Below are 10,422 nucleotides of genomic sequence, written 5' to 3'. Positions count from 1 at the left end.
TTTCAATCACATGGATGTACTCTCACACGAAGCTCAAACAATTAATTAACTGGTAACCCTTATTGAATCTTTTTAAATCACATAGACAATACATAGGTATTCCTTCACTTATTTGTGTGAGCTTTTTTTTATATAGAGACCTTCACATGCATATCATATCCATGCTTCAAAATGGTGAAAACTGCAATATTAACTTCAAAGAAGCATATTAAGTTCAAAGAAACATCAAAATAGAAACAAATAGCAAATTAACAAGAATATAAAGATTTATATTAACCATACAAAGAACCAAGAATGTAAAAGCAAATTGCCAAGGACCATGCTTTTGTACTCGACATATATACACATGGTTCCCCATATTAACCAATAAATAAAAGCTAAAAATTTCATCTTCTTCCCCTCTTTTATTTACATGGGGAAAATTTATAAAAAAAAAAAAAAAAAACAGAAAACATAAACAATAGCATGATTTCAACAGAAACAAAGAATAAATAACCTATTCTTCTCCTCTTTTATTTACATGGGGAAAATTAAAACAAAAATAAAACATGAATAATAGTTTCATTTAAATAAAAAAGAAAATAAATAACAAATATTAGAGCCTATATTGTTGACAAAAACACCAATTAAAAAGGGAAAGAAGGAAAAAAAAAAAAAAAAAGGATTGCATACCCAACCGAAATGCAACAAATAGAAGCAAGCAAAAAAGGAAAAATAAACTATAATAAGAAAGAGTCTTATATATAAGGCTCAAACATTAGTGAAACGCAAAAGGTTATAGGCATATACGAGGAATCATCTAAGTCGGGTACAAAAGCATGGTGCAAGAAACATATGTATACGAGGAATCATGTAACTCGAGTATAAAGAATGGTGCAAGAAAATATGAGAAATGGTACAAATACATTTTTGGCAATTACACTAAAAGAACAAAGAACCAAACGTAAAAGTTTGAAGACATATGTAAGGAATCTTCTAACTTGGATTCATGAGCAAGGCGGAAGAAACATGTTTGAGGAATCTTTTAACTTGGGCATAGAAGCAAGGTGGAAGGAACATGTGAGGACCTTACAAATGGGGGTTTGAGAATTACACCGAGGAGTCATAAAGCTTGAAGAGAAGCATGAAAGGTAACAATATTTAATCTATTGAAAAGTACATGCAAGGAGAAGAAGTGTTGAATTAAAACTTTTGCAGGGAGCATGAAAGGGAAAGAAAGTGATAAAATGATAGGTTTTGACATTAGATAGCGTCATTTTACATGAATGGCGTAGACATAGGAACCCCTACATAGTGCTTCTAAAGGGACGGAGGATTACCGCGCATGGAAAGAGAGAGGGAATATAAGAAGGTAGGACGCAGCATAACGAAAAAGAGGCACAAATTTTTTTGTACACAAAACGGTAACATTTTGAGAAAGATGACAAAGGGCTTGAGAAAGGCAAAAGGTCATCAATTTAAAGGGATTTGCAAAATTGCCATTGAAATTGGCTATGTACTATGAAGAGTAGAAATTTTGAAAGGAAAATAATATTAATGTATAATGTATGCATAATGTATTTTACAGTTTTTTGCTAGATTTTGATGCTTGTGTTCTTTATTTTCTTATTGAATTTTAATGAAAATTTTCACATATATCAATAAAAATTAATTATTGATTAGATTTTTAATGTTATAATTAATTATAAATAAATATTAATTTTTAAATTAATAAATATATATATATTTATTAGTTTAATTAAAATTAAAAATAAAAAACTCAAAATTTCTAAAAATTAAAGTAATATATTTATAATTCATAAGAATTGCCATATATATAAAAGAGAAATTTAGATGATTATCCTCTGTTATTGTATATATATAGATGTAGATATAAATAGATAAATAAAGATAGATTTAATGTTCATAAATTTAATATTTATTTAAGAGTATATTGATAAAATTTTATTTAATATTTTAATTAAATCACAAAAATATTAACTCTTTACTTTTACCAATTTAAATATTGACTCTTAATTATCTCATTGAGAGTGGTCAAACTCAATATTGGAAAATATTTAAAAAGAAAAAGAAACCACTAGCCATGCTTTGATGCCTAAAATACCAATGAAATTGAATTTGTATATTATAAAATAGTGGAAAATTAGATCTTTTATCATCAACCTCACAATAGTAAATGGAACCTCTTGTTGGATGTCACTTCAATCTTATTTAAATATAATTTCATTTACAATAAATACTATCCACTACTGTCTTTTTCAAATATATTTTGATTTAAAATATAATAATTAATATTTTCATTTATAATATTACATCAATTTAATTAAATTATAATTTCTCATTTATAATAATATAATTAAAATCTTTGTGCAATTTAAATAATTTTTCTTGGTGTACAATATTAGAAATTTAATTAAACATTAAAGGTATTTTTCTTATTTTTTCAATATTATAAGTTCACTATTGAAAATGTATTCAATTACTGAATAAATCAGACTAAGCTTAATTATCTTTTCTTAATTAAAGAAAAAGTGGGCTAAAGTTCATAAATGTACTATTTATCACACTTTGCAAATTTTAGGACAATTTTCTCCTTAAACATTATGTAACCTAAGCTTAAAATCTATTGTGGGAGTAACTTATAAAAAATAATGGGTTGTCCTATTATAAAGAAAGTCAATCAATCTACACAAAAATATTACTTATTTACTATAATTATAATTATTCTCAAATTATCTATTTTGTTAAATAAAAATATTTTGACCTTTTAATTTTTAAATAATTTATTTCAACTCATTAAAATATAGGTTTATCTAACATTATAACTATATAGGTGTATTATATGGATACTTTATTTAAAATAAAGTAAAATTACTTTATTAAGGAAAATAAGATTATTTAATGAAATTTTATAATTTATCTTATTAATTTTTTTTATAAAATAATATTTTTTTTTAAATAATCAATTACAAAAAATTTATTAACTTAACAGAAAAAATAAAATTTCTCCAGCAACTTAAATATCATATTTTTAGAAACATTTTAAATTTTAATTAAAATAATAAATATTAAATGTAAAATGTTATATAAGTATAACTTATTTAATTTTATTTAGCGATATTTTTAGCATGAAGAAATTTTTTTCATTAAATTAATAAATTTTTCACAATTAATTATTTTACAGAAAAAATATTATTTTATAAAAATTTAATGAAATGACTTATAAAATTTTATTAATTTACCTTATTATTTTACTTTATTTTAAAACAAGTAATCATAAAATATACATATTTTATAATATTGGATGCGCCATATAAATAAGAAAGAATGCATTAGTTTTAAAAAATTAATATTTTTTAATTAAAAAATAAACTATATAAATAAGCTAGCTACATATCCAGTAAGGAATATTTCAGGGTTAAAATTTATGACAAAATATAAAACTTCTCTAATTAAATGAAGATATATTAAAATTTTAATATTAATATATATAAAATAGGAATATTTCTAACAATAAATATAAGAATCGTCTTAATAAAAGAAATTATAAATATTTTTATAATTATAATAGGTTTTTGTGATTTTCAAATTTTTTACATAGATTAAACCATTTTATTGGAAATTAAAAATAGAAAAGAAAGGGAATTTTACTTGGATATGGAGTAATAATCTTTATTAGATGATTAAAAAAAAAAAAAAAAGTTGCCAACTTCTGCATTATCTCGATTGGTCATGATGGAGGGGTGTATTGGTTTCAGCTTTACGCAATCCACCCACCCATTTCCGGATTCTCCCCCAACACGCTTTCTCCGTTTCCCTTCTCTCCCCGTTAATTTCCGGCGAGGAAAACTTTCCCTTACATTCACTTGTAAAACCCTTGTTCTTGCTTCAGATCCACTTTCTTTCTTTCTTACAATTCAAAACGAAACTGGAATTCCCAGTTCTGTTTTCTGTTTTATAACTGAATTCCAAGGAAAAAGGAACGCACTCATGGGCAATATCGGTAGCAGCGGTGTCCACGGTCGCCGAAGGCATGGCAGCCGCCGGAGCCATCCACAGCCGGAAATCACCGCTAGCCGGTACGTATTCGCTGCGGCGACTCCATACCCTTCTCAATACGCAAATCTTAATCCATCACCGCTCCAGTATCCGGAGTACTATCATCCTCCGGCCCGACCAGCTGTGCCTGTGCCGTTGCCAACCCTTTATGATCATCACCACCGCGGCGACCCTGCTCACTGGGTTGGTGGCAGGTACCCATGTGGACCTATGGTGCCTTACGTGGAGCACCAGAAGGCGGTTACTATAAGAAACGATGTTAATTTGAGGAAGGAAAGTTTGAGGCTTGAACCAGACGGGGAGAACCCAGGAAGGTTTCTTGTTGCCTTCACTTTTGATGCTACTGTTGCTGGAAGGTAAAGGTTAAAGCTTTTATTTTCAATTGCTTTTCTGCAATTTCAACTGAAACCTTGTAACTGTCAATTCTGTGATGCGTCAGGTTTTCTTTGTAGCCATTAGGAAAGATTTTTTTTTTTCGGTTCTGTTTTCATTATTTGACTTTGAAAAGTTTTGACTGATACACTTTGAATGAGTAGTACTTGATTGCCTTAAATTCCATTAGAGAAAGCTTAAATTAATTAAAGCAGAGCTTCTTTTGTTGATCCTTTGCTTATATTTAAAAATCCTAACTTATTATTAATTTAGAATATCTTAATTTGGGGTGAACTCAGTTACCTTCATAAATGTTCAATTATCAAAGGTATTTAACGTCTGAGAAGGCAGTGCTCTGATGCCTACTTTAAGCTGGGAATAAATGTTATCTGGGTCATCTTACATGCAAGTATAAGCTTTCTTGTTCAATCACCTATATGGTGGTTTGACAGCTTGGAGAAACAGGTGAGAAATAAATGAGTTAGCAGCCTTAAATAGAGGCTTACACTTTTAACTAGTCATTATTATGGAAGTTGCTTTGGACAGAATTCACTGGTTTTGGTGTGAATTTATGGGTTCTAAATTTGTGGAGAGTTCTCTGCCAAAAATAAGGTGAGAGACTGAGTTTTGGTTTTTCCGTTGAGTATTATTGTAAAGGCTTTCGCAACAGATTCACATCTAACCGAAGTTTAACTGTGTTTTTATCATGCATGAATCATTCTTTTGGCTTCGATTATGTACTTATAGACGGCACAATACTTACAAGTTTGGGAGTGCTTTAGATTCTATAAATCTACTCTCTGAATCACCTGAAGAAAGAAATGAAAAAGTTGCCGCATGCCAAGCTTCCATGTTGAGATACTGGTTGAAGAGTCTTAATGAGATAAATGTAGTGAAGTGGGGTGTTATCATCTCTGACAATAGGCCTTTCTTTTAGTTGGAATGTTTTAAGTAACAATCTCTCTTAATTGCCATAACTATTAGTCGTTATTTGCTACCTGGGATAATTTATAGAGGAGGTGTATTGGTATATTGAGCAGAAATTAGAAATTAGAGTGGTGAATTCACTGAATTGGCACTTTTATGTGATTCGTTTTGCTCAGAATTATTCTTATTTAAAGTGGCTCTTAATGTTTGGTCATATTGTTGTGTGTGCTTTGGCTGGTTTGGCGTTACTTTCTTTTGCATGGATAACTATTGAAGAGTTTCTAAAGAATATAATTCCTTGTTTATGAGCTTTAGTTGATTAAAAAGGGAATCCATTTAATGATTTCTTGTAGGAGTTGTTTCGTATGTTTTTAGGTCCATGCACTTGTAGAAGTTTCAAGTATTTGATCCTCTTTTGGACATCTTTCTATTTTCTGTTTGATAATAATTTCTAATTTTGCATTCCTTTGTTCTTCAAACAGCATCACTGTTATTTTCTTTGCAAAAGAAGGTGAGGATTGTATCCTGACCCCAGTGAAGGAAAACCTTCTTCAGCCAGTGACAGTCAATTTCCAACAAGGTCTCAGCCAGAAATTCAGGCAGCCTTCTGGAACTGGGATTGATTTTGGAATGTTTGAGGAGAGAGAATTAATGAAAGAGGGTGAGATGGATGTCTATCCTCTAGCAGTGAAGGCAGAGGCTTACCCTCCTAATCAGAATGGACAAGATGTAAACCAACTGTCTGGAACCGTGAATTCTCAGATAACACAAGCAGTGTTTGAGAAGGACAAAGGTGAGTACCAGTTGAGAGTAGGAAAGCAGATTCTGTGGGTGAATGGGATGAGGTATGAGTTGCAGGAGATATATGGGATTGGGAATTCAGTTGAGGGTGATGTTAATGATAATGATCCAGGAAAGGAATGTGTCATTTGCCTGTCAGAACCACGGGACACAACTGTTCTTCCCTGCCGCCACATGGTAAGTAAATTCCCTGCATCTCTTTAGAGGAGAGGAGTAAAAGATGAGGAAAAATGACATAAGCGTGTTTTTCACCCAATTTCAAAGTGATGATTTCGAACTCTGGGACATTTCATGTATTATTGTTTGTGCATTAGCCATTAAGAATTTCAGCAAGGTAAATTTGATAATGATAGGTTTACAGACACCTTAGATCATTTTTTATCTTGTCTCGTGTTTCGGCTGATAGCAGTTGTACGTAGATGGCTTGGATTTAGAAAATAAAATATATTGTTGATGAGATTTAGGCTAACTTGTATTCTATGATGCAGTGTATGTGTAGTGGATGTGCAGAGGTTTTGAGGTACCAAACAAAACGGTGCCCAATTTGCAGACAACCAGTAGAGAGGCTTTTAGAGATAAGGGTTAACAATGGACCTGATGAATGAGGAGAGGAATTGCTCCTGCCTTGCTGTATAGTAGTTTGTTTTTTTTTTTTTTTTTTTTAATAATCAAACAGGAAATTATACTCAATTTGCAGTATGGCAAGGATAAAAGATGGTCATTGTGCCAAAAATATTTGAGGCAATGCCTTAGCAATAATTATGAATTTTCATTGATCAGAGAAAATGTAGTATATGCTTGGTTTGATTGGATACCCTCTACATTATTTGGTTTCATCTGGCATTTGAGCCGGTTATTCGGTCCAGCATGCATTTTAGACCATCCTTTTTTTTTTTTTTTTCTAATCTGAACCGTTGAATTTGGCTCTTCCAGTTGTTTGAACAATAGCATTTACTGTTTGTTTGGTATTATTACACTAATCTGGAATTTTCAAAAAAATATAATGAAAATGTTTTATTATTTTAATATTTTTATAATTAAAATTTATTAAATTAAAATTTTAATTATTTTTTAATATTTTTTAATTAATATATTTTATAAAGTGATTTAATGCGAAACAGTCCTTAACCTACTTGATATGAACATTTGCTTCGGCTTTGAAAAAAGGGTTAGTTGAGTTGAGTTGAGTACTGGCTTTCTGTACTTGCCATGTAACGTGTCTCTCAATGAGATGTTTTAATAAAAATAAATAATAATATAATTTTATATTTGTTTATTGAGTTCACCTAAAAAAAGGCAATCAAAGTATAAATTAAACATAGAATAATAATAATGATATAATGTGTAAAATTTAATATAATAATATATTAAAAATATATATAGTTAATAAATAACGAAACAAATAATAAGAAAGAATTGAAAAATATAATTTAAAGATTATATACATATATAAATACATAAAAAAAATTAATTGAAATTTAATAAAACTATTAAAATAAATAAAAAATTTTATAATTAAATCGGATCGATAAGATTAGATGATATATTAATTCTGCTGTTTCAATAGCACCATTAATATATTATGTAATATATTATGTTAATCCGTAGTGAAATTTTACAGCGTAATGCTATCTGAAAAGAATAATTTTTTGGCACAATCTAATATTGATTTTCTTGGAATGCGATTTAAAGATGGAAGGTACCAGCCAGGGCCACATATTGCAGAAAAATTATTAAAATTTTCTGACAAAGACTTATCAACAAAATAAATACAGCAATTCTTAGGCATTGTCAATTACATCAGAAAGTTTATTCCTCATGTCGCTACGCACACCTGCAAGCTTTCAAAGATGCTTAATAAGACTACACCCCCTTGGGAAAAAGAACAAACAGAAGCAGTCAAGGCTTTTAAAGCAGTGGCTTCAAATCTGCCACCACTGAAGATTCCCAGTACAGGGCATTGCACGCTTCAAACTAATGCCAGTGACACCCACTGGGGTGCTGTCCTTATCGAAGAAAGCTAAGGAGAAAAATACATCTGTGGCCATGTTAGAGGTGAGTTCCCAGACTCCTAAAAGCATTATCACTCGGTGTATAAGGAAATCTTAGTTGTCAAAAATGGTATCAAAAAGTTCGTATAAGAAAATCTTAGCTGTCAAAAATAGTATCAAGAAATTCGAATTTCATCTCATTAGACATCATTTCACTGTGATCATGGACAGCTCATCTTTCCCGAAGATTCTAGATTTCAAGAACAAATCACTCCCCAGGCCACAACTGTTAAGGTTAAAAGACTGATTCACCAAGTATAAATTTACAGTCCAACACATAAAAGGAAAGCACAATTTAATCCCAGACCTCCTGTCTAGACCCAAAAAACTTCACCTCATCATATCTCATTTTACATTTCCATTAATCTTAATGGTTTCTTTCTCCTCTACAAATACCTATGGTTTCCTTATTCCCACACCAGATAGCTTCCCACCAGGCTGCTCTCCTAATCAACCCATTCCAAAAATAACTCAATTTGCAAAAGATCATTATTTCACTACCTAAGTGCCAGAAATACTCTGAGGGGATTACTCCCTTCTTCGTCTCTCTTCATCCCTGACAACCCCTTTTAAACTTGTTTCAGCATTCACCATAATAGAGATCTCATTCTCGAGGAACTGTGGCTCCTATGTTGTATGATCACTCTATATTCTACAGGTATAGAATTTCCTCTTTTAGCACTTTATCAATATACGCTTAACAATAAAAATAGGACTCTCATCTCCAGGTTTCTTGAATGGTTTAAGCCCATCTCTGCATGGCAATACAGTCTCAAAAGGCTCATAGAGGTCCATGGAATTGAAGAAAGGCCCATCAGCACTCAGCCTACTATTAAGACCCTGTTTATCATGCACAGACCCTTTTCCAGAAGGCCTAACGGACTCCTTTGGTCTCAAAATTCTGAGTATGAATTGAGGACCTATGATGGTTCAATCCTAGAAAAAAATGCTATGGGACCTCTAAGAAGACAGTTGGCTGATCATCTCTGTAACACCCCAAAATTTTATTAATTATGAGTATTTTTGATATTTAAATTTTATTTAAATTTTAGGAATTTTTTTGAGATTTTTCGGATTTTAAAAATCGGGTTCGATTTTCCGAAAATATAAACTTTGATGATTTTTAAAAATTAATTTAAAGACCACGTGGCAAAACTAAAAATATATTTGGAGTCTACGTATTTTTCTGAATTTTCCGAATTTTTGAATTTTTGGACCTCGCTTTGGTCGAGGCGAGTAAAAATTCAAAATTTTGTATTCGAATCGAACCGCCGAATCGAACCGATCGGATCGGACCGGTCGAATCGAACCGGCTCCCTTTCCTTTTTCTTCTCCCGCGCGTCTCTCTCTTTCCTCTTTCTTTTCTCTCCTCCTCTCCTCGCTGCCGCTCAGTTTCTCGGCCAAATCCGGCCGATCCGGCCATCGATTGACCGGTCTTGTGTCTAAAATCATCTACCGGCGAGAGCTTTCCATAGACACCAAGAACGCCGAAATCCATCGAGCGGATTGTCCGATTTTTGCTCGGGAAGATTTTCGCCCATTTCGACTTTTGGGCTAGATTTCTCGAAAACCGTGAATCCCACGAGAAAACCGAGGCTACCAGCACGCTCCACTCGACGAGAGCTTCTCGGGATATTAATTTCAAAATGTTCCGACAACGGTTTTCGGTGGGTCCCACGGAACTTCGCAGTTGTAATTTCGAGCATTAAATGAGCTTAGAAAATTCTGAAAAATTTATGTACTAACCCCGTGTTATGGGCTTCGTAGGTATCCTCGATTCGCGAAATTCGACAGCTTGACCGGTTCGCAAATTTCGCCGCATGCACTGCACGAAAAGTCTCCGAATTGGACCGAGGTTTTGGCTAGCCCCATTGTCGACGCCCCGAGCGCTGCTCAAGTCGGAATCGGCAAAGGTAAACCCGAACCTTGCTTTTTCGTAATTTTCTAGTGCTTAAATAGGATTAAAAATCCATAAAATATTCGTGGTAGCTTAGAAAATTACGATTCTTTTTGCAATAGCTTAGTAATATTGCTAAGGACCGTGGGGCAAAGTTTTATAATTTTTAGAGCTTGTTTGGGCAGTTTTTGCAAAAATGATCAATAATAAGGACTAAATTGAAATTTTTCGTATTGTGATGGATGATTGATTTGATGGGCCCAGGAGGGGCTGTGTGATATGATTGAACTGTTGATATATGGATTGTGAATATAG

General features: G+C 32.0%; 1 protein-coding gene across 1 annotated transcript; it reads left to right on the top strand.

The window, feature by feature from the left end:
• Positions 1-3,713: 3,713 nt before the first annotated feature.
• Positions 3,714-6,966, top strand: LOC110667315 (probable E3 ubiquitin-protein ligase LUL2). Its single transcript, XM_058143560.1, has 3 exons — positions 3,714-4,415; positions 5,841-6,336; positions 6,648-6,966. Exons 1-3 carry the CDS (start codon positions 3,733-3,735, stop codon positions 6,762-6,764), a joined length of 1,296 nt encoding a protein of 431 aa, XP_057999543.1. The 5' UTR covers positions 3,714-3,732; the 3' UTR covers positions 6,765-6,966.
• The last annotated feature ends 3,456 nt before the right edge of the window (positions 6,967-10,422 follow it).

This window comes from Hevea brasiliensis, chromosome 3 (assembly GCF_030052815.1).
Source record: "Hevea brasiliensis isolate MT/VB/25A 57/8 chromosome 3, ASM3005281v1, whole genome shotgun sequence".
NCBI lineage: Eukaryota > Viridiplantae > Streptophyta > Magnoliopsida > Malpighiales > Euphorbiaceae > Hevea > Hevea brasiliensis.
The sequence above is the reverse complement of the archived record's forward strand: the minus strand, read 5'-3'. Positions and strand labels throughout refer to the sequence as shown.

Excerpts from the sequence above, each read along its gene's own strand:
- LOC110667315 (XM_058143560.1), top strand. The coding sequence starts at position 3,733 with ATGATGGAGGGGTGTATTGGTTTCAGCTTTACGCAATCCACCCACCCA. Across the intron at positions 4,416-5,840 it reads GATGCTACTGTTGCTGGAAG|CATCACTGTTATTTTCTTTG; the intron begins GTAAAGGTTAAA and ends TTCTTCAAACAG. Across the intron at positions 6,337-6,647 it reads TTCTTCCCTGCCGCCACATG|TGTATGTGTAGTGGATGTGC; the intron begins GTAAGTAAATTC and ends TCTATGATGCAG.